Source organism: Stenella coeruleoalba (genome assembly GCF_951394435.1).
Source record: "Stenella coeruleoalba genome assembly, chromosome: 15".
In the NCBI taxonomy this organism is placed as follows: Eukaryota; Metazoa; Chordata; class Mammalia; order Artiodactyla; family Delphinidae; genus Stenella; species Stenella coeruleoalba.
This window is the reverse complement of record NC_137161.1, coordinates 13,644,417-13,668,982: the sequence shown is the minus strand read 5'-3', so window position 1 is coordinate 13,668,982 and position 24,566 is coordinate 13,644,417. Positions and strand designations below refer to the sequence as shown.

The 24,566-nt window shown below is 44.3% G+C and overlaps 1 protein-coding gene across 23 annotated transcripts in view; it reads right to left on the bottom strand.

Moving 5' to 3' along the window:
• Nucleotides 1-24,566, bottom strand: part of ZMYND8 (zinc finger MYND-type containing 8) — a 159,566-nt gene that overhangs the window by 67,772 nt on the left and 67,228 nt on the right. For 18 of the 23 annotated variants that reach the window (XM_079945633.1, XM_079945646.1, XM_079945628.1 and 15 more), the window contains 6 exons: nucleotides 20,857-21,005; nucleotides 10,920-11,138; nucleotides 7,328-7,441; nucleotides 4,954-5,046; nucleotides 3,749-3,836; nucleotides 666-721 (listed from right to left, as the gene is read on the bottom strand). In XM_079945633.1, coding sequence (XP_079801759.1) covers nucleotides 666-721; nucleotides 3,749-3,836; nucleotides 4,954-5,046; nucleotides 7,328-7,441; nucleotides 10,920-11,138; nucleotides 20,857-21,005 — 719 coding nt within the window. The remainder of the gene's footprint in view (nucleotides 1-665; nucleotides 722-3,748; nucleotides 3,837-4,953; nucleotides 5,047-7,327; nucleotides 7,442-10,919; nucleotides 11,139-20,856; nucleotides 21,006-24,566) is intronic. The other 5 variants (XM_079945643.1, XM_079945637.1, XM_079945630.1 and 2 more) reach the window with 2 other exon arrangements.

Here is a 24,566-nt window from a genome sequence, read left to right as displayed (position 1 = left end):
AATATATAGATATGGACATATCCTAAGATATCCAAACGTTTTCTTTACAAATGAACGGATGGATAGATGAGAGTGCAGACAGGCTGAAGGCCATTACATCTCAGTTTTTTGTGCTCACAACAGGGATCTAACAAAGAAAGGCTCCCCTGTACCATTTCTGCCATCAGCCTGTCCTGCAACCACTAGAGCCTCAGGGCACCCAGCCCAGGAGCTTCATTTCATCCACACCATCAAAACTAGGGGGTATTTTTCCAGGACACCTGGGCCACTCTCAGAGAAACTCAAGACCTTTCCTGCAAATAATGTCAAAACCCAAATACCTTCTGCAAGAAGACTGAAAGGGACCTGAGGGGATGCCACAGACTGTGGGGCAAAGCAATCATAAACTCTATTTGACCCCGAAAACTCAGGATGTGCAGTGCTGGACCACGACTCAAGGCTGAAAACTCCCATCTCTCTTAGAGCTAAGATGAGGGTGTTGATTTATAACATATTATGGCATATCTGTTGCTTTTACTTTCCTTGAAGAGAGGGGCGCTATCTGTACCTCAACAAATTCCAAAATTACCAGAGCTACCCACTGGGAGATTCCGCAAATGGAAACTTCAATCACCCCACGCCTTCATTCTAGGTACACTTAAAAGGGGACAGCAGGAGACACATACCTCATGCTCACAGATTTTGATGACTACTTTCGCTATTTGCGTCAATTTGTGATTTCCTGAGGGAATAAGAAAACAAGATTAATTCAAATGGAAACACAGAAATACCCAGCCTTGGGATTATACCTCCACTTACAACATTTTAACTTGCTTTCTTCCAGGATTAACCTTTTAAAGGTTAAAAACCATACATTTCTGGCTTCTAACATCAGTTCAGATTAGGTGACTTTTCCCATGAACCAATCTTTGGTGCTTAGATGTCATCTTCTCTGAAACATAACAATTTGTGTTGGTTTCCGACAGCTCATGAATTAATATTTGAAAGATGCTTTTATATTCTCAAGGCTCCAATTAGTGAAAAGGAGCCTTCTTCTGTCCATTGTCCCAGACGCCAACCCAAGAATAGTACAGGAGAAAGAAGACATTTAATTGAGTAACTCTACTGTTCCTGGTGCTCTGAAATACATTTTCTTGTTAACTCTTCAAAAAGCCTTATTAGGAAGCAGGCATGAATGTTCTCATTTCACCGAAGAGTAAACCAAGGCTCAGGAGTCATCACTTATATGAGACCATTTAGCTAACGAGTTGAGAATATGGCCCCAGGTCTAACTCTTAACCCTGAGCCTTTACACGAAACCAGAGAACAAGATGGCCAAAAAGCCGTGTTTTCTTAGAACCTTATGACAATTTTTAGAAATTGTGAATTTGGTGGCAAAAAGATTTCATACGCACACACACACAAATACCTAGATTTCTGGCCTGCCTTGAAAACTCAGAAGAGTTAAGAACTCTGTATCCAATAAAGCACTGGAGTGTCCAGGGGAGATACCCCTCCAGACCAGGCAGGAGTTCCCTGTTCTCCGCAGCCACTCGCTCTCCCCATGGCCAGTGGTCACCCTGGCTTATGTTATTTTTCTGCTACCTGAGCTCATTCACTTGTTTATACGATCTTACTGCCCTTTCTATATATTTGAGTTTATAACCTTTACACAAATTCTCAATGTCTAGGGTACCTCTCTTTCTCTCCTCCCTGCACCCCAACCCTGCTACTGAGTTAATAATGCAAAACACGTACTTTAAGCAGATAGCCATCCATTCATATGTCTTTGCTCAAACATCAGCTAACAACAGTCTACGCTAGGCCCAAGGGTATACAGGAAACAAGTTTGGCATCTGCCCTTAAAGGGCTTACATCCTGGTGAGCAACTCAAATGAAAAAAAGCACCATCCAGCAAGTGTGACAAAATACTGCCGTGGGGAAGTACAGGTACTGTGAGAGCCCTTAACAAGAGCACACAGTATGGTCTAGGTCATGAAGGAAGGCTCCTCAGAGGACTGAGAGGCTGAGACTGAAGGATAAGGAAAACTCATCAAAGCAAAGAGGGGAAGAGTGTTCCAGCAGGGGACAGGAAGAAGAGAACAGGTAAGGACCCTGAAAGATCTACCTGGCCAGAAGGTAGACAGAGAGGATTGTGGGAGAGGGCAGGACAATGGGAAAGGTGCCCATTGAGGAGATTTTAATGGGAGCTCTCCTCCACTCTGTCCAGAAGGCTTAACCCACAAAAATGCAACTGACAAAACTTTAACCAGAATATAAAGAACTCCTAAAACTCAATAATAAAAAACAAACAACCCAATTTTTGAAATGAGCAAAAGATCTGAATAGATGTTTCACCAACAAATGATATACAAATGACTGATAAGCACATGAAAAGATACTCAGTACCATTAGTCATTAGAGACAGGCAAAACCACCATGACATAATATGTCATGCCTTCAAGAACAGGCAAAATTAAAAACAGATAATACCAAATGTTGACAATGATGTGGAGCAACAAAGATTCTCATATACTCGCTAGAAGGAATGTAAAATAATACAACCAATTTGCAAAACAGTTTGGTAAAATTTCTTATAAATTTAAACCTACTCAATGATCTAGCAATACCAGTCTTGGGTATTTATCCAAGAGAAATGAAAGCATGTGTCCATACAAAGACTTGTTTAAGAATGTTCACAGTGGCGTTATTCACAACAGCCAAAAACTGAAAACAATTCAAATATCCATCAACATCAACAAAGGGAATGGATGAATAAATTGTATGTTGATACAATATTGTTACTGGACTTCCCTGGTGGCGCAGTGGTTAAGAATCCGCCTGCCAATGCAGGAGACACGGGTTTGAGCCCTGGTCCGGGAAGATCCCACATGCCGTGGAGCAACTAAGCCCGTGCGCCACAACTACTGAGCCTGCGCTCTAGAGACCGCGAGCCACAACTACTGAGCCCACATGCCACAACTACTGAAGGCCACGCGCCTAGAGTCCATGCTCCACAACCAGAGAAGCCGCCGCAATGAGAAACCCGCGCACCGCAACGAAGAGTAGCCCCCGCTCGCCACAACTAGAGAAAGCCCGTGCGCAGCAACAGACATAGCGCAGCCAAAAATAAATAAAATAATTTATAAAAACTATATATATATTGATACCACTCAGCGATAAAAAGAAACAAACCACTGATAGACACAACATGAATGAATCCCCAAAATATTACACTGTGTCATCGTAGCCAGGCATAAAAGCGGGCACTCTGGCTCCACTGGTATGAAATTCTAGAATATTCTAGAATAAAACGAATCTCTAGTTACAGAAAACAGAACAGTTCCTTTTCAGGAGGGTGGATTTACTGGAGAGGGGCAACTGGGAATATAATGGGGTGACAGAAATGTTCTAGGATCTTATTTGGGGTTGTAGTTACAGAGGTGGTTACACATTTGTCAAATTCATGGAATGTACCTGTAAAATCTGTGCTTTTTATTTTATGTAATTATTCCTCGATTAAAATAAGGGTTTTTTTTTAAGGACAGGTAAAAGCATCTTATATCACAAGCCACTGTGGACATCAGCTCATACCTTAAAATGCAGGTAGTCACTGCCCCCTGTTCACACACGTCAGCAATCTATACACCAGTATTCTCAGCTATTGGCCCTGATGCATGAAAAAAGAGCCTGATTTTTTATGAAGGGCAGGAGAACGGGCAACACACACAGCCCACTCTCACTCTCAAGAGCCATCTAATCCACTCACCCCCATTATAAATGATGCAGTTGTGCAAAATCCATTTTGCATCAGCCAGGAAGGCTTCTGTGCAGCCATACATTTTCTTTTTAGCGTTCTGGGAAGAAAAGCCACAGAAAATAATCACCAGTGAGTCTCTATAAGCCACAATCAGTAACACCTGCGTCCCCACATAATTTTCTTCGCAGTCATCTGCCAAATTAATTAATGCTTCTACTCACTTCCCAAGATGCTATTATAGTTGGGATCTATAACTCTATAAAAATGCATTCCCTGACTTCACCACACTAACTCGAATTTTCTCATCTTAGAGCACTGCCATTTATCAAGCAGCTTCTTCCGCCAAACCAGGGTATTTTGCATATTTACACATTTATTATTAATTGTACAGCCTCGCATAAGCCTCATAACTGAAAACTCGAGGAAGCAGTCACTATCCCCATTTTACAGACAGGGAAACTGAGGTATGGTAATGTTAAAGGAACTAATCAAAGTTCCAAAGCTAATAATTTAGGAAGCCAGGATTCCAACCTTGTCTTTTTGGAATTCCTTCTTTTGTTAAATACCGTAAGGGTGTGTCCAATTTTCCAAAGCAGGCTGGATTTATTGTTTTGGGGATCATCAATGCATGCAATATAAAGTCACGTTTTCTCCTCATCCACGCTTTTCTTTAACCGTACTTTGGTGCTGGCAATTTGAAAATCAGCACCAGGATGACATACGCAACCTAAAATGTTACCTGTGTAATTTTTCAGCATGGAATTTTAGTTTGAACCTTTAAAAACGCTTTCAGGCATTAAAGAAATACTCTTATCAGTGAAATAAGTCAAGATCTAAGAAGCCACTTATTCACGGCTAACATGAAGGTCTCCCAGACACTTAATTTTCTCTTTTTCCTTCCTGCTGCTCTTATTAGCACCTCCAAAAGAAAGAGAAGGGTAAGGCTCAAATCAACCAAATCACTAATTCTTAGAAGCTGTGACTTTCTCATATAAAAAGCTAGAATCACCAGCAGAAGTATAATACTATTGGGAGCTAAGCAGTGGATTTCAACACCCACTGCAATCCTTGGGAAAATGTTACAGAAGTTAGGGGAATGAGAGTTCTTCCATCCAAATAAAAATGGCACAGAACCATCTAACTCGAGGTGGGGCACGGGAAGTGAGGGAGGATCTCGAATCATCTTGACAATTGGCTTTTCGATGGAAGCCAACCTTTTCCAATGTACAAAGGTCCATGGGATGGAAGATGTATTCCGCATAGTCGGGATGCTGTTCCAACGGAACGGGCTTCTGGAATGCATCTGTCTATAAAAGAAAAGATGCACAGACACAGACACAAACCCATCACTGCTATGGAAGACCAAGCATTCATACCAGCAATGTACTTTAAACCCGAGACAACTTTCCAGAAAATACAGTTCTAAAACTTTCTACAAGATAGGCCCTTGAGAAGCTCCAAACTGGTTCACCTTCAAATTCTGCCCGGTTATCCATAATCATGGGCCCAGCTGGGTTCCAGTTTTGTCATTTGTTTTGTTTTCAGTACAGACTCAAGTAACAGGTCCAGGCCTCTTCAATTAAGACGGACAAGAACACGCTATCATTACTTGAGACCTGAATTCTGAAGGAGGCTTATCTATACACTGAAAATGCCCATAATCAAACCTGACTGGGGGTGAAATCTGGCTACACCTAGAGATGACACACCAAATAAAGTTCCCCTAAAGTGCCAACAGATATCTTACACATGGGCGGAAATTTTAGTGAGGTTTTGCTCCTCCTTTGAGGGGCCAAATTACTTTCAAAGCAGGGACTGTGTGGGGACTTCCCTGGCGGTCCAGTGGTTTAAGACTCTGCGCTTCCAATGCAGTGGGCACGCATTCGATCCCTGGTCAGGGAACTAAGATCCCACAGGCCACGTGTCACAGCAAAAAAAAAAAAAAAAACAGAAACAAAACAAAGCAGGGACTGTGTAAAGGTTTTGTATCTTGATCCACTTTCTTATGGAGTAATAAGAATCAGTTCAAAATGCAAGGCCTGGTTTGTTGATGGGTACTATTTGCTTATCAATAAAAAAAAATCTAAAAGATTTCATTAAACACCAAATTATGCTCAAGCAAGGCATCTGAACGGATTACCATTTGCAGTCATCCAAGCTCTCTCTCATCCAGAATCAGTTTGGCCATTTTAAGTTAAAAGGATGCTTCCACAAAAATCAGCAACTTTCTGTTCTGATTTTGTAACAAACAATTTACATAAGAAATTCACACCTTCTTTGATTTTTCTTTTTGGTTTATAATTAATTCCACAGTGTTGACAAATCTACATGAATCAATTCTCCTTGTCAAAGTTTGTTTTTTTGCAAAACTTAGGCTATATACTTTTGCTTCCATTGACAGAGATTTTGTGAAAGAGACAGGTTCTCAATTTAGCAACCCCCAACTGGCAGGCTCTTAATTTTTTCATCATGATATCAAATTTCAGAATATAATCTCAAAACTAAAGCTTCTACTTTTTTTAAAGAAATTAAACCACAATGGTTACTAAAAGCACTCAGAATCTACATTTCATACATTTATTTGACTTAGAAAGCAAACTCTGAAGAGTTTCACAAAGGGTCACCACTAGCCCATATGGTGCCTTTGTGTAAATCAGAAAAGAACCCTACCCAAGAACCCAAGTTTCCATAGGAAAAATGTCATAATATGTTGATTATCTTGTCATAACATTTTGTTTTGTTTTTTGGCGGTATGCGGGCCTCTCACTGTTGTGGCCTCTTCCGTTGCGGAGCACAGGCTCCAGACGCACAGGCTCAGCGGCCATGGCTCATGGGCCCAGCCGCTCCGCGGCATGTGGGATCTTCCCGGACCAGGACACGAACCCGTGTCCCCCGCATCGGCAGGCGGACTCTCAACCACTGCGCCACCAGGGAAGCCCATAACATATCATCTTTAAAGACAAGGTATTTTACTGCCATCTTTCTGAAACCTGTCACAAAAAACTACAAAACCACCATCACAGCTATGATATGACTGGGACTTCTGGGAGGGAAACCACGGAGAAGTACACCGCTTGCCAGCTGAACGCGGCAGGCCTGCTTTCGCAGACAGATTTTCCTTAAAGGGCAAAGGCTGTACATCAAATCCCCTTTCAAAATTCTCACCCTTTACAGGAATCTCACTGGTGGACTTTTACCTGAAGGTTCCACCATTAGGCCTTGATTACAAAGAAACTGGGTTGTACTCAGCTCTCACTGAAATGGAATTCTACTGACTCCCCCTTACCCGATGCGGTCTGAGGTTTCACTTCTCAACCACTCAGAATTTTAAATCCCCACCAGCTTTCTAATATGTGTCACTTCCTGATTAAACTCCTTGGTCTCACAAAGGGCTCACTTTTGAGAATTAACTTAATGCCGTTGTCAAATTTAATTTACAGGTCGCTGAATCTGGGCACACAAGACCCAAAGAGTAATAATAAGCACAGGTGTCTGAAAAGCTCAGGCAACTACAAGGAACAAAAATGTGAACAGAACAAAGGTCACTATTCTCATTCACACTTATAACAAGAGGAAGTGTCATCTTACCCCTGGCTGTTTCATTTTCTGAATGGCAAACTTGAGCAGGTAGGATAACTGTTCAATGGTGAGCATGGTCATGGCTTTACTCTGAGTCTCGATGCATTCTGCTACTGTAATCTTCTACAAATCAAAATCACACAAATATCCAGTTAGAAAAAAAAAAATTACGATCCCATGTACTCATTTCCCTTTCCTCCTAATTTTCCAGTAAGTTCACACGCAAAAAATAATTCCCATCTACATGAGACCAGTTGTTTCGCTTGACGAGCACTCCAATCTACTTGACACGGGTGCTGGATCAGTGGATAAAAATTAAGAAGCACACCGATCCGTCGATTAACTAAGAACCGCTTTTAGCTCATGTAGACAATATAATCTGAAAAAAAGGGTGGGGTAGGCAAGGACCTGAAAAATCGTCATTGCTATAACCTCGGGTTTCAAGAATAGGACATGAAAGGCCACTGATGGTTTCAGGGTAATCTCTTCACACAACGAATCAGCCACTTTCCTTGATCCTCTTAAGGTGCTGGGCTATCCTTCAGGAAACTGACAAGGAATTAATTCAATGACATCATGGTTGGAAAGTGACAATCTTTCCTGCAGAAAGAATCCAAGGGATGGTAGTGAAGTAATAATAAAAATGACTTCATTCTCCGTCACCACTGATGTGAACCCACTCAGGACCTTCTGGCAAATTACCCACAGAGCAGTCTAGCTGTCTATCTCTGTAGGAAATAAGTGTCACTTTGTAAGAGAAATTCCCATCAAAGACATGTCTGATACCAGACTCTGCTATGTAAATCTGTACTTGATCTAAGAGCTTCGGAATCCTCAGGTAGCAGGAACAACAAAAACGGTAAATTCAGATACTATCAGGAAACACTCTTGAACCATCTGTGTAGGCAGAGCTGAGAAAAGTTTTCTCCAATTAATCTGGATTTCATTTCCCTTCTTCAGATCTCCGGATCCTCCAAAAGGAACTTCCAGGCGTGTCTGGTTGGTTGTTGAGAAAAAGGGCAACACAAGAGGCGCTCATAAGCTGACATCAGTCCGCGACGCACGGATCTCATTCCTTAGCTACCAGAGCCGTAATAGCAAGTCTTCCCAGTTGACCACCTCACCAGTTCACCACTAGAAGAAATTCAGGACTCTCAATTTTAGACATAGAACACCTGTCTGTCTGAATTCCAGTTCATTTCCAGGTAACTATCCACACTCAATACTTGGGTCGCCCGCTCAACTGTCATTCACCTCTTCTCCCACAGCCCTGGCCACGTCCTCCTGGTTGGCAATGGCCGGTTCCCACGATACAGACTGAAAGTACCAAACAAACATTTTTGAGCCTTTTCTGCGTGGGGACTGGTGGTCCAATCCTGACCAATGAGCTCAAGGGCGTGTCAGCTGGAGGCTGATGGGCAAAGTCTTCTGCTTGATAACAAAAGGATTGAGAAGAGACACTCCACTCAGGGGGACTGTTATCTAGTCACGCGTGATAAAACCCCCGGCAGCCACCTTACGGCCATGAGGGACACACTGCCTCAACAATGAAACGCAAAGAGTCTGGCTCTGAACAAACGCTGGCCTGGCCCTGCCTCTGGGTTCTTTCTACACACAATAATAAATCTCTCTGGTTTCAGCTGCCTTTCAACAAGATCTATTATTTACAGCAAAAGCATCCTATCTGAGCCACTATCTTCTCTGCGAAATTATTAAACAATTGGGAAGGGAAGATCAAGACAAAAGAAAATAAATGAAGGTTCCAGTTCCCACATTAAATGCAGGATGAGTTCAGGCTCTGAACAGGAGGGCACTGCTGAGCAATGTCTCCGTCTATAGGAACCCAAAGAAAACCAGTGACCATCTTTTGCAATTTTAGAGGCAGAACACCATTAAAATGTCATCATCATACTGACCTGGCCTCTACTTTCTTTCCACAGATTTTTGCTCCATCCACTACCCAAAAGCAGTACTACTGACACTGTCCTAAAGCTTGCTTTTTTCCCCACTATCAACAGCTGGGAGAGCTTTCCAATTCCTACACAGAAAGCGTCCTCGCGTTTGAGACCTAATGCCAATATACCTTTGAATCCAGGTGACATTCCATATTAAAGGATTTTGTAGATGACATTATTTGGGTTTTTTTAATAAATCTATTTATTTATTTATGACTGCATTGGGTCTTCGTTGCCGCGCAGGGGCTTCCTCTAGTTGCGGTTAGTGGGGGCTACTCTTCGTTGTGCTGCGCGGGCTTCTCACTGCAGTTGCTTTTCTTGTTGAGGAGCACAGACTCTAGGTGTGCGGGCTCAGTAGTTGTGGCACGCAGGCTCAGGCTCGCGGGCTCTAGAGCGCAGGCTCAGTAGTTGTGGCGCACGGGCTTAGCTGCTCCACGGCATGAGGGATCTTCCCGCACCACGGCTCGAATGTGCGTCCCCTGCATTGGCAGGCGGATCCTTAACCATTGCGCCACCAGGGAAGCTCTGTTTTTGTTTTTAATTTGTTTTTGTTTTCTAGATGACATTCTTATTTTCAGCATTTTGAAAAAGCATCATAGTTGGAAGTTGCTGAGACTAGAAAACACCTCAGAAAAGTGGAAACCGTGATAATTGTTTTCATGAAGAGCGTTTAGGCTTTGCTACAAATGAAATACGCACGTTCCCTTCACTATGCCCGTGTGCTTCTCCCTTGGGTTCTGTACCTGCAGCCCCCTCAGCCTGGAAGGCCGTCCCCCCATTGCCCCACGGCTCACTCCTTCCCTTCTTCAAGTCTTTCCTAAATCTTAAAAGGACTTCCTGGACTTCATCATTTAAAATGGAGACACTCTGCACCCCCCTCACTCCCTATTCCTCACTTTCAATTCATTTTCTCTAGAACATTCTTCTTCTAACACACGGTATACAACTTTATTGTGGTTTTTGTCCTTTTCTCCTGAAAAGAATGGGATTCAGGCCTCTTTTTGTTCACTGTTGAACCCCTAGTACCTAACAGGCATGGGAGGAACAGTTGTCGCGTGAATAAAAGCATCAGATGGCAACCACGTGGGACATACAACCAACACTGGTCTTCCCAGCTTAGCTACTGCCGATGATTCGATGATGCAGCAGGAGACGACATCCAAGAAGGAAGAAAATAGCGTGGGATCTCTTCAAAACATACAAACTTGTCAGAAGTTTATAACTTCTGGAATGTTCATTACAGGAGAATCAGAGAAGGTTGCAGATCTCAAAGTGATCCAAAGACCCATGAAGAATCAAAATCAATATTCAGTGCAGGGGACCTTCCTGGCGGTCCAGTGGTTAAGACTCCACACTCCCATTGCCAGGGGCGCGGGTTCGATCCCTGCTAGGGGAACTAAGATCCCACAAGCCACGCAGTGAGGCCAAAAAAGAAAAAAATCAGTGCAATTGTCTTTCCAAGAGCTGCAGTGCTAAGGCCGTTGCCTATGTTGGTCCAAAAAAGGGGGTGACCAGGATAGAGCAGATGGAAGGCAAGAAACTTCTCTTTTCTTTGTGTTTGGATTATTTGAAAATTTTGAAATAAAAGGAAGAAAAGAAAGGAGAGGAAACGAGGCAGACAATGCATTCATTCAGCAGGAACTAACCTCACATTCAGGACAAAACCAGTCCCCCTCTGGTTCCGATGTCAGTCTCAGACACTTAGCGTGATAAACCCGGGGACAGAGCTCACAGCAAAGGACTTGGCCTTCCCGGTGACAAACCCAGCAGTAGAAATCATTTCGTCCATCCTGCGGTACAACATCAACAGGGTCTGTGGTGAGTGGCTGCTTCATATAGTAAAACGGACCATGTCTTAGTTCTGACTGAAATGTAGGCAAGAAAGACAGGTTTGGTTTCAAAACAAATGTGCATTCTCAAAAGGAATTTGAACAAATACATCAATAACAACAGAAGAAAATTAGAGCATTTCACACATTCATTAAAAAGCTATCCTGGGTGACTCTACCTGAGCTTGCGGGTCGTTAGATATTAAGATTTATTTTTCTTTCTTGTATTTTAAGAGGCCATGGATTGAAAAGCTGGTGTCTAAGAGTTAACAGGCAGCCCTAGCAGGATAGTACAACGGTTACAACCCAGGCACACCCGGGTTCAAATTTAGCTCTACCAGCTGCATGACCCAGGGCAAGTCTCTTAACCCCTCAGCTTCAATTTTCTCATCTGTAAAATGGGGATGATAATAACTAACATCACTGTATCGTGGCTGGAATTAAACGGGATCGTATAATGCATGCATTTAACACAGCGCCGCCATCACAAATGTTGCTCATACGGTTAAAAGTCCAACAAATGGAAGGCTAAACGTACAAAGCCAAGAAAAGTACGGCCGTTTTCCCTGGGAGTCTTTCAACAACAGGCCTTCGTCGAATAGATCCATTGGAAATGAGTCACCAAAAATGATCGTTCATTTTTTTAAGTCTACCCCCCAATGCATAAAGTACTTAATAGCCAACAAGAGGCTCTCCTAAAACCATGATTCTCCAGCATGGTAAGTCCTGGTGTTTGCAGAGAAGCCACATCTCCTACTGAGAACGAACAAGAATGGCAGAAAGATGAGAGAGGGGGGTGGCCAATTCATGGCCAAAATAGCAAGAGAAATGGTCCCCTAGTGATGTATTATAGAATCCAGCAGAGCCACTCGCCGAACTCACACGACCACTCGGAAGAAACTCGTTAGGAAGATGCCTACTGGAAACCAATAAGAAATCCTGTTTAGGAAGTATGAGAAAGTCTGGTGGTAAGTGTCAAAATGACCTGGTAACTGGCTGTGTGACCTTGAGAAAGCTACTCAACCCACTTCAGCCTTGATTCCATGGGCAACAGCTCAGCCACAACCACAGGGCCTACCTCTGAATAAACCTCCTTGTATAACAAGCTTTCTCCTGTCTTTCAGTAAGACATTACAGTTTCCTCCATAAAGATCTCATATATTGGTTACGGGCTGCATAATTCTTGTTGCTGCTGTGAATAGCACCTTTTCCAATTACAGTTTCTAAATAGTTATCGTTGGTATATAGAAGCGCTGGTATATAGATTTTTAAGACTGACCTCATATATAAACAGTTCTGGTAGTGTACTGATTAAAAATCTTACCATCTCTAAGTAACATTAGTTTTGTCTGTCCGTGTCTAATATTTTTACATCACTTTTCTGCTTTCCTTATTTTACTGACTAGGACCCCCAGGATAACAAGGAAGAGTAACCAGGATTGCAGGCACCCGTCTCGCCCCTGGTTTTTATTATGAAGTTTTGATGTTCTCAAAATGCCTGCTACTTCCACCTTCCTTGATAAAGAGCCCCACAGACGCTTCTTTAGCAGTTATTTGTAAACCAATCCTTCTAAGCCTCCCGACTCTCATTTCTACTAAGAAAACAGCTATGACTTATAAGGGCAATTGCATAATTCGTGAGCGTGGTTATTGCCCTGTTTCAGTTCAACATTTAAAATAGAGTGTTCTCCTTGGTTTCCAGAGAATTAACATCATCGTTACGCTATTCCTTCCACGTTACATTTTTCAACATACTGTCACGCACACCATCTTCATTTTGTCCTCACCATCACCAAGAGAGGTACTCAGGGGAGACACCACTTAGTCTTACTAGACAGATGAGAAAACTAGGTTAAAAAGACTTATCTGACCCCCAAGCCCAGAGCAAGGACTCCCACCCAGGTCTCCAAGCACTTTCTCTCATCCCTGTGCCCCACAGAAGATGATGCTGGATGCAGAAGAGATTCTGATGATTAAGTGAACCCTCACAGAACATTCAGAAGTTATCCAAAATAACTTCTGCTTAAACAAACTTACAGTTACCAGGGGGTATGGGGGGCAGGGGGATAAATTGGGAGATTGGGATTGACATATACACACTACTATATATAAAATAGATAACTAATAAGGACCTACTGTATAGCACAGGGAACTCTACCCAATACTCCGTAATGGCCTATATGGGAAAAGAATCTAAAAAAGAGTGGATATATATATATGCAGAACTGATTCACTTTGCTGTACACCTGAAACTAACACAACATTGTAAATCAACTATCCTCCGATAAAACTTTTCTAAAAATAATAATAACTTCTGCTTAATGCAAAAAGCTGGAGAGGAAAATACAAATCTGAAAATTCAGAAGACAGCTAAAAACATAATAGAGGGAACATAAAAAGATAACAGCATCTAGAGTAAGGAGTTCTCAATTCATATGACATCTTGGGCCAGAAAATTCTTTGTTGCAGGGAGCTGTCCTGTGCACTGTAGGATGTGTAGCATCATCCTTGGCTAGGTGCCGGTAGCAGCCCCCCCACCCACCATGCACAAAATTATGACAACCAAAAATGTCTCCAGACATTGCCCAGTGTCCCTGGGCGGGGTCACAACTGCCCTCAGTTGACAGCCATCCATGTAGAAGATGTGCTATCTGCCTAGGAAAATGGTTGTTTGAGTTTCTATGGGGGAGAGTGTTGGAGGGGGGGCAGGGGGAGGGGGAGGAACGCCCACTGAAAGATAAACTGTACATATCAAGCAAGCAGAACTATTTCTAACCTGAGTGGGGTCTTCCAGGATGCTTTGTGGCTTTTGCAAGATAGCTGTAAGCTGTATTTCAGGGCCCAACTTCCTTTCAGTAAGTTAATAATAGGATAGGAAGAGTCATTAAGCCCTAAATGAAACTAGAAGAATCGAATATGACAGCTCAGCTCCCTAGCCGGCAACCTAAGTCCTTTGCATCTAATAGAAGCCGGGATATTGCCACTTGAGACGCTTCCCCCGCCCCCTGTCCCTGACCCTACCCTCACCTGGCCAGAGGTAGGCGTTCCTGGGAGGACCATGAGGAGGGAGGGCCAGGTTGCCCCCTACTCTTTTCAGGAGTTTCATCCTTTCCCGAAACAGCAGCTGTTGCTGAGAACTAGCTGCCTGGTGACAGCCTTGTCCATCAGACACCTGCCTTATCTGCTGCTTGTGTTTCCTGCTCCGTAAAAATAATCTGATAACAAATACGGAACATTTAAAAAAGGAAAGGCAAATCATTTCAGGTAGAATGAGTTCATGATTTTTCTCCCTCACTTGCACAAGGTGCGTTCCCAGCCTGCTAGTAAGGCAAGCAGGTTACAACCCGTGTTGCTATGAGATTAACTGCCGGCCGTGAGCACACATGTTCACATTCCCTGCTTCTTCCACAGGCCAGCTTAACAAGAAATAGACAGGCTTGTTCATTCACTTCTGGAACACCTCAGTCTACACCAGGAGCCAGCAAACTTTCTCTATAAAAGGCTTCTATAAAGATAGTAAGTAAACTGTTGAAGCTTTGCAGGTCGTGTGGTCTCTACTGCAATGACTCAACTCTTGTCAAAGGAAAGCAGAACCGACTGCAGACGAGATGTCACTGAGTGGACGTGGCTTTGTTCAGGTAAACTTTATTTACAGAAACAGGCTCTGGGCCGCACCTGGTCTGCGAAAACCAGAGGATGGGTTCTGGGGCTGTGTGTGAGCACAGGGTACATGTCTGGGGGGCCAGGGGCTGGGGGGAGAGGACCACAGACTCAAATTCCTGCTGGGGCCACACAGGGAACACAGATGAATGAAAACAGTCCTAGTTCTGGCCTGTATTCTCCTGCATTTGATAAAAGCACAAGGACTGCAAAATAAAGAGACTGCTTAGCCCTGGACTGTGAGGATGATGCGACACTCAGCCCCAGTGCTGGCGAGACGGCGGGAGGGGCAGAGCACGTGCCCGTCTTCAGGGCTCTCAGCTCCAGTGATCAAGGCCGCCAGGCAGACACACACACCAGGGGCTGCCTGGCCGCAGGAAAAAGCAGGCAATCCTGCTGTCTGTCCCCTGACCTGTCTCAGCTGTTAATACACTGCCCCCACCCAACAAGGAACTTCTGTGAAATGTCCCAGTTTTTAAGACAATGCATGGGCCCAGCAAAATAAGTCCTGGCCCACCTCTTTATAATACGTATAGCCCTGTACTCAGAGGAGACAAGAGGGGCCCTGTGATTTCTGTGCCATTTTCCATCAAAGGTGCACCTAAGGCCATTTTGCACAAATCTGTTAGCAGATTACTGTTCAATCCTTTAATGAGACAGAAAAGGAAAGAAAAGAAAAGAAGTAAAGAAAACAGGGATGGAAGGAGGGAGGGGAGGGGAGGGGAAGGGGAACCTCCCGAAAGGACTCAAACTCAAAATGTCCCAAGAACTACAGATTAGATTGGTATTTTACAGTAAAGGGCCAATATCACTTGGGACAAGGTATTTCTTGCCGCATCTACCGTAGGACATTTAGCAACCTGATCCTCCTCCTCACAACGCCAGAAGCAGCCTTCCAGGCTTTGGGATGTCCCCCACCGGCAGTCCCAAGAAAAAAACACCTATATGTTTTCAAACCTTTCCTAAGAGGTAAAATCACTAGACAAAAAGGATGTAAAAAATTAATTATAGGGCTTCCCTGGTGGCACAGTGGTTGAGAGTCCGCCTGCCGATGCAGGGGACACGGGTTCGTGCCCCGGTCTGGGAAGATCCCACATGCTGCGGAGCGGCTAGGCCCGTGAGCCTGCGCGTCCGGAGCCTGTGCTCCGTGACGAGAGAGGCCACATCAGTGAGAGGCCCGCGTACCACAAAAAAAAAAAAAAAAAGAATCCGCCTGCCAATGCAGGGGACATGGGTTCGAGCCCTGGTCCGGGAAGATCCCATATGCCGCGGAGCAACTAAGCCTTTGCGCCACAACTACTGAAGCCCGCGTGCCTAGAGCAACAAGAGAAACCACCGCAATGAGACACCCGCACACTGCAGCTTAGAGTAGCCCCCGCACGCTGCAACTAGAGAAAGCCCACGTGTAACAACGAAGACCCAACACAGCCAAAAATAAATAAATAATTTTAAAAAAATTAATTATAAACCTCAGAATATTCTTTCCCCTAAAAATAAAGTGCGCTCTAAACCTCTTCTTAAAATTCCCCTGAAAGTAACAAATTCCTAATATATGAAAAATGGGTGAAACCTTAAGTCAACAAAGGATTCATCTCCAAAATATAGAAACAGCTCATGCAGCTCACTATTAAAAAAACAAACAACACAATCCAAAAATGGGAAGACCTAAATAGACATTTCTCCAAAGAAGACATACAGATGGCCAAGAAGCACATGAAAAGCTGCTCAGCATCACTAATTATTAGAGAAATGCAAATCAAAACTACAATAAGGTATCACCTCACACCAGTTAGAATGGGCATCACCAGAAAATCTACAAACAACAAATGCTGGAGAGGGTGTGGAGAAAAGGGAACCCTCTTGCACTGTTGGTGGGAATGTAAATTGATACAGCCACTATGGAGAACAGTATGGAGGTTCCTTAAAAAACTAAAAATAGGATTACCATATGATCCAGCAATCCCACTACTGGGCATATACCCAGAGAAAACCATAATTCAAAAAGACACATGCACCCCAATGTTCACTGCAGCACTATTTACAATAGCCAGGTCATGGAAGCAACCTAAATGCCCATCAACAGATGAATGGATAAAGAAGATGTGGTACATATATTCAATGGAATATTACTCAGCCATAAAAAGGAACGAAATTGGGTCATTTGTAGAGATGTGGATGGATCTAGAGACTGTCATACAGAGTGAAGTCAGAAGGAGAAAAACAAATATCGTATATTAACGCATATATGTGGAACCTAGAAAAATGGTACAGATGAACCGGTTTGCAAGGCAGAAATAAGAGACATAGATGTAGAGAACAAACATGGTCACCAAGGGGAAAGCAGCAGGGGGTGGGGGTGGGGGGTGATGAATTGGGCGATTGGGATTGACATGTATACACTGATGTGTATAAAATGCATGACTAATAAGAACCTGCTGTATTAAAAAAAAAATTATTCAAGTCATCCAATGATGGAATGACCCAGTTGATTGTATGACTGATTTGACCAATAACAGTGATGTGAGTAAAAAAAAAAAAAAAAAAAAAAAATCTGTATCTCCACTTCATAATAAAACGTCTCTACCAAAAATGGAAAAATACAGGGTGGGGCGGGGGGATTATTATGCTAGAATGGCTTTCTTTTTAGAACACTAGAACAACGTCAGTATAAAGAAAAACAAGAGGGTGGAGACTCTTGATGTATGCCAAAAAGCAAAAGAACCTGAACGCCTAAGACCAGAGGCAGAAGGCATGAGCAAAGCTGGCAGGGTATGCCACATAAGGGAGGGGTGGGGAGTGCGGAAAACGAGCACACAGGCCCCGTGTCTATAGAGCAGGCTCTACTCAGCTCCTGCTATTGCTGGATTTTTCTGAGTTTTTATAGGAACTCAGAAATACAAGTTGTTATTTGAAATCTCATGATCTTCAAACGTTGGTGACTAACAGAAATTATGTTGGTAAAACCCGGCATATGCAGGTGTACATTTTGCTTTTAATTCCATAATTTTTTTCAATTCTATACTCTAAAAGAGGAAAGAAAAGGGAAAGGGAAGAGAAGAAAAACATGCACAGAAGAATTTTTTTTTAAGATTTCAGTTCCTCTTAGGAAAACAGACTGTGCTTGAGGGAGAGTGTCCCCTTCTATGCAAACACTACAAGCTGGAATGAATTATGGGGTCAAAGGTCAGGAATTTCTTTTCTTTACAGTTAAGGTAATTTCTCCTTTGCCAACTCCTGGCCATTCAGCCCCAGGGAGTTTTAGATGTGAAAAACAAAAACCTACAATCAACCTTAGAATGTTCCTAGTACAAACCCTATTTTACAAGGTAACTGAAGCTCAGAAGTGGGAAAGCAACTGACAAGGTCCCACAGTGAGTTTCCCAGATGCAGTGGGACAGGAAGGAGTCAGGTCTCCAGGTCTGGAGCCCTTCCCTCCAGACCAATGGCTCCGTTAACTCTTCTATCAGTACTGCAGATAGGAGAATCATCTTCAGAAGCATGACGGTGCCCTGTGACCGGTCACCCCTGCTCTGTTCCACATCCACAGTGCATTCTGTATTCATGAGCTCCCGCCCTGTGTCCAACGCTGGGGCGAAAGCAGCCACTGGACACTGACCACTTTCTGAGGCTCCTACCAGAGGGGGACAGAGATTTACAAACACACCATTGTGGTCACGAGGCTTAAGTGTCATAGAAGTGGTATGAACACGTGGATGAGGAAGAGAGAGAAGAAAACGTGTGATCTGCCAAAGAGTTGATCAGTTTCGAGAGAGAGAGATGTGAGCCAATCCTTTGTTTTTCTTCATGTCTTTTATCTTTTTCTTTTTTTTTTTTAATGTGAGCCAATTCTTAAAAGGACAGGAGGAAGTCACAAAGCACGGGTACATGTGTGCACACACGCAGAGGAGCCACTCGGAGACTGTCTCTGTCCAAGGGGGACAATATCTGCTTCATGACTTACGGCAACTGGTATGCGAGGGTTTGCCGTAAATTAAGGTTTGAGGATTATTTATAGCCTTCATGCTTCTTTCTTAGTCTTCAAGCTCGACAGCTATGGGATGGCTCCCGGGTGACAGGGGTGGGTGGTCACCAGCTTCAAGCCAGCCAGGCAGATGTAAGCTTCTTACTCCTTACTGTGAGGCCTTGGGGAGGTGACTTAACCTCTCTGAACCTCTGTGTTTTCATCAGTAAAATGGACACAACTGCAGCCCTTCCTCACAGCATCATTATAAACATTAACACACAAAAAAAAAAGGCTTACAACAGGATGGGCACACTGTAAGTTCTGCTTTTAGTATTATTCTCACCAACACTATTATTATACATGTTTGTTCAAATTGTAATTCCTCCCAGAAGTTTACTTAGAACTCACCAGTTTTTCCTCCTATAATAGGATTCCCAATTCATTACATCTGGGCTATTCAACGCAGAAGCTACGAACCAGAGGTGGCCACTTAAATTTATTAAAAATTCAGTTCCTCAGGCACATCTGCCACTTTTGCAAATGCTCAGTGGCCACACATGGCTTGTGACTATCCCACTGTACAGTGCAGGCCTAGAACATTTCCACAGCTGTTGTTTAATTATTTCATGGATAGTCTGGGCGACTATTCCCCTTAATGTAGACTCTGGCTTAACTTCTTTAACTTCTTTTTTTTTTTTTTTTAATTTACTTATTTTATTTCTGGCTGCATTGGGTCTTCGTTGCTGTGTGCAGGCTTTCGCTACTTGTGGCGAGTGGGGGCTGCTCTTCATTGTGGTGCGCGGGCTTCTCATTGCGGTGGTTTCTCTCACTGTGGAGCACAGGCTCTAGGCGCGTGGGCTTCAGCAGTTGTGGCATGTGGGCTCAGTAGTTGTGGAAGATGGGCTCAGTAGTTGTGGCTCACGGGCTCAGTAGTTGTGGCTCACGGGCTTAGTTTCTCCGTGGCTTGTGGGATCTTCCCAGACCAGGGCTTGAACCCATGTCCCCTGCATTGGCAGACGGATTCTCAACCACAGCACCAGCAGGGAAGCCCTGGCTTATTAGTATTTATGTCACTTAGATCAATTCCTCTTCACGACAGCCCTGCCAGTTTGGTAGCACTAAGATCATTATTCCCATTTCAGTAAATGAGAAGACAAGGCACAAAGAGGTTAACTTGCCCACAGCCTCAAGGCAACAGGAGAGCTGGCACTTCCCTATGTAATTCTGAGAGAGAAAATAGATTCACGCACAGAAACGTCCCCCTCTCACAGTCCTGGTCATTTAACCATTGCTAGGTTTCTTCCCGTGAAAGCAATAGTCTTGTTTTATTCAACCTCAAGTCCCCAGGGCCCACACTTCGGCATCCATCATCTGCACAAATCGATGAATACATGCCCATGAATCCTCGCTGAAATGGCATCAGACCTGCTGGGCATCCTGTTTCCTCCACCGCTAGGAGACTTGAGCTCACGGTCCACTAAAACACCTCTCATTTTTTTAAGTCAGAAGAGTAGCTAGGCTGCAGCAGAGAATTTTAGAGCTAGAAGGTTCCTGAGACAAGATCCAAGATGGCATCGATTTTTGCATCTAGTTAGCTGGTCCTGGCTGCTGAGGGAGGGCGGAGTCTGCCAGAGACTGTGCACTCTGAAAAGGGTGCATAGTGACCAACTACCCAAGTCACAGTGGGCAGTGGGTAGGAGGGCAGCTGTCTCTCACCACAGACCTAAAACCATTCTTTTACAGATGAGAAAATTGAGACCAGAAGGGAGCATGCCTCAGCCACACAACCACCTGCAGGCAGAGCTCGGCACTGTCCTACGGGCAACAGCCTAGGAGGGCAACACCCTCAGGCCACAGGGGCAAACGGTCCTAACGTGTGGAAAAAGAAATCCAAGGAAAATCCCCAAATCCTAGAGCACAGTATCCTATCTGGGTCACTGCCCTTGTCCCCCAAAGAGATCTGAAAAACCCACTGGAAATTTCTGCACAGGCCCCCTTTGAACTGCCCTTCTTGTCCTATGCAAATGACAGCCGCAGCAAGGCAGCTTGCTAAATGCCAAGCACACGGCGTGAGAAAAAACGACAGCCTTTGTCCCCCGGGTGTGGACGCCATTCCCACTGGCCTTTTACCTGTTCTTTATTGTTATTGTTCAGTAAGCCGGGTTTCTTTTTCTTTTTAATGGGGCTTGTTGATGTGTCCTGTGGCGAGTGGCCATTGGAGGAATGCGGAGGGCTGGGGAACTTTCTTTTCTGGGCTGTTCTCTCTGTGGAGCCAGGATCTGAAAGAGACACACAGGACCACATATTTTAAAGCGATCGGGGAGGACCAGGCCCCACGGGAAGGGGGTGTTAGGGACATAACCCATTTTGTCCCCAAACCTAATGCCATTTTAGTGACCTTCCTCCTAGAATATACTCCCCCCACACCCCCCATCTTCACTGCCTGTCTCAGAGGTCAGTTGGTCTTTCTTTAGCCGACATAACATTTCTGTAAAAGTTTTAATTCGCTGCCAAAATATAAAAATTAAGAAACATCACATAATATCCTAGATTGGGGGCTTCTATTTTAAAAAAAAATCAGGGCCTGCAGGGCCATATGGGACCAGATAGAGCTGAATACCAGCCACTTTTTAGATGGGAAAATACCCCCCATTTTGTCACAGTCCCCACCCTTCCCTACTGTTCCCTGTTGACGAGGCCATGACCCAGCTGCCGTGAGCCGTCACACACCCATGTCTGATGGCAAAAGCAGGAAACCATAAGAGACAGACCAAGAAAAGAAGGCCACACACTTCAAGAAAATGAAGGCAAATGTACTTTGTGGTGGAAGACAACATTTATTCATATTTAGCAGGTTAAAAAAAGTATAACTGTGCAAAAAAAAATATACCCCACCCACCAGAGTCCCCGTGGCCCAGTCACCAGTAGGCATCATGTTTGCGGCTCTCCTCCAAAGAGATCAACGCAAACTACATTCTCACCCGATTCTCATCTGAAAAATGCCAACCCCACCCTTGTCAATCCATTCCTTTCTATTTTTATTCTCCCAGCATCTCATTAAAACACATACACTTGGGACTTCCCTGGTGGCACAGTGGTTAAGAATCCTCCTGCCAATCAATGCAGGGGACACAGGTTTGAGCCCTGGTCCAGGAAGATCCCACATGCCTCAGGGCAACTAAGCCCGTGTGCCACAGCTACTGAGCCTGCGCTCTAGAGCCCGCAAGCCCAACTACTGAGCCCGCGTGCCACAACTACTGAAGCCCACGTGCCTAGAGCCCATGCTCCACAAGAGAAGCCACTGCAATGAGAAGCACACACACCGCAAAGAAGAGTAGCCCCCGCTCACCGCAACTAGAGAAAGCCCGTGCGCAGCAGCGAAGACCCAATGCAGCCAAATATAAATAAGTAAATAAATTGATAAAAAACAAAAAATATAGATTATTGCAATTAAAAAAAACCACACTTCCACCACCATCCAATCTTCACCTGCGAAGATTTTAATCCATTCCATGCCAGATGGCTGTCCTGTTAGCTTAGGGAGGATACAATGGAATGCCCAGGGGCACCTTCTATCCTTGAGGAATGAAAGCTACAGGCACCAGAAGAGAAGAAAGCTATGCCGAGAGCACAGGTGATGAGACAGGACACGGAGTCCGGAAAGATGACTATCCACAAAGATGGCCTGATGACGTTCCCCGTCCAGGGTTACCTCTCAGGCAAGTCCCAGCACACAGGCTGTGCTGTGTGTCATAGCCCTTTGTCTGGACAGGAGCCGCTGGGGCAAGATCAACAGGGTCCAAAATGGCCACATGCAAGGCCTCCTAGTGGCTTACTTTTGAGTGAAAGCTGGAGCATCCTCCAGCAGGCTCATAAAGACAATGGACCACTTCTGCAAAATCCAAACTACACAAGGGAATTCCCCAGGCTCACCACGCAGACTGCAGGAAAATCCTGAACAAATGTTCAGGTTGCTGCACTGAGACACAGCCCCGAGAGGAAATTAAATGCTAACCACAGACACCTTGAGGGAGAAGAGACCCCAGAATCAGGGGACCATCCCACAGACATCAAAACAGCGGCCTGGAGAACCCAAAGGGTTGGCCCAGCAGCACACAACAGCTAGTTAGTGGGAAAATGCACTAAAAAGATGCAGCCTGGGATTGGCAAGCTTCCCCAGAGAGCACCTCCTCTCATTCCCACAGGGATCCTCACCCCACTTCCCCACCGTACGTAAAAACTCTCACTTTCTCTATAGGGTCTTTGACCCAAGCATCTCCTCCTAGAAGCACGTTCTATAGACATGGTCACAGGGCAGCAAAGCACATGCAAGATGATTCAACTGCAGCACTGTGTGTTGGACTTACGTGTCCACAAACTGGGAGCTGGCCTGATAACATACTGCGGGATACAGCCATGAAGAAGAATGAGGCACCTTTAGACAAACTGACGTATGACAATCTCCAAGCTTCTGCATCAGGTTAAAAGAGCAACACATGAAAATACCAATGGCATTCTTCACAGAACTAGAACAAATAATTTTAAAATTTGTATGGGAACACAAAAGACCCCGAATAGCCAAAACGATCTTAAGAAAGAACAGCGCTGGAGGAATCATGCTCCCTGACTTCAGATTATACTACAAAGCCACAGTAATCAAAACAGTATGGTATTGGGACTTCGCTGGTGGCACAGTGGTTAACAATCCGCCTGCCAACGCAGGGGACACGGGTTCGAGCCCTGGTCTGGGAAGATCCCACATGCCACGGAGCAACTAAGTCCGTGTATCACAACTACTGAGTCTGTGCTCTAGAGCCTGCGAGCCACAACTACTGAGCCCACGTGCCTAGAGCCCGTGCTCTGAAACAAAAAGAAGCCACCGCAATGAGGAGCCCACACACCACAATGAAGGGTAGCCCCCGCTCGCCGCAACTAGAGAAAGCCTGCGTGCAGCAGTGAAGACCCAACGCAGCCAGAAATAAATAAATTTATCAAAAACAAAAAAGAAAAAGCAATGCATGTCTGGCACCATTAACAGACTAACACACACAGCCCAAGAAATATGGGGGTTTTGTCTTTCTCTTTTTTGTCTTTATCTTTCTATTTTGTCTTCTATTTTTTCCTTTTTAAAATTTTTTTTGAAAAAGATGTTTTATATATATTCATAATTTACATAAGCCTAAAATATTCCTGGTTGAACACAAGAAATACAAGCTCTTAACGGAGACTGGTGGTTGCCTCAGGGGAGGAGAGCTTGCAAAGTGTGGGGCAGAGATTATTTTCCACCATGTGCCCTTATTTATCATGTGCCTGGACTACTTTATCAAAGTAAGGAAAATTAAAAAGGAATATTTAGCAGGTTCAGCATCACATAAAAAAGCAGCAGGTGCAAACCAAAGCCAGTAATGAGCAAATGACAGAGACCCGATTCAGGATAAAAAATGTCGCCAAATGGACAAACTTGGGGCTGATCAGCTGAGCGTGCAGACCCCAGGAAGGAGTTTGGGATTTGTTCTACGTGGATCTAATAAACCCAGATAACTCTGCTCAAGTGTCAGAGGATGGGCGTTTAAGAAAAGCGTTTTGGGGGCTCAAAGGAGATGTGTCCCAGAAGAAATGGCACCCTAGCCAGGCAAAAAGGGAAAGCCATTGAGCCAAGGTTTTGATTTCGCATGTATTATTCCGTTTATGGACAGATTTTGAAAGAGAGCACGTGAGCAACGTCGGGCCAGTGGAAAGCTAGGAACAAATTCAGGGAAAAAACAAGTAATGCTGACCCTTGAACAACACAGGGGTTTGGGCTTCGACCTCCACACAGTCGAAAATCCACGTACTGCTAT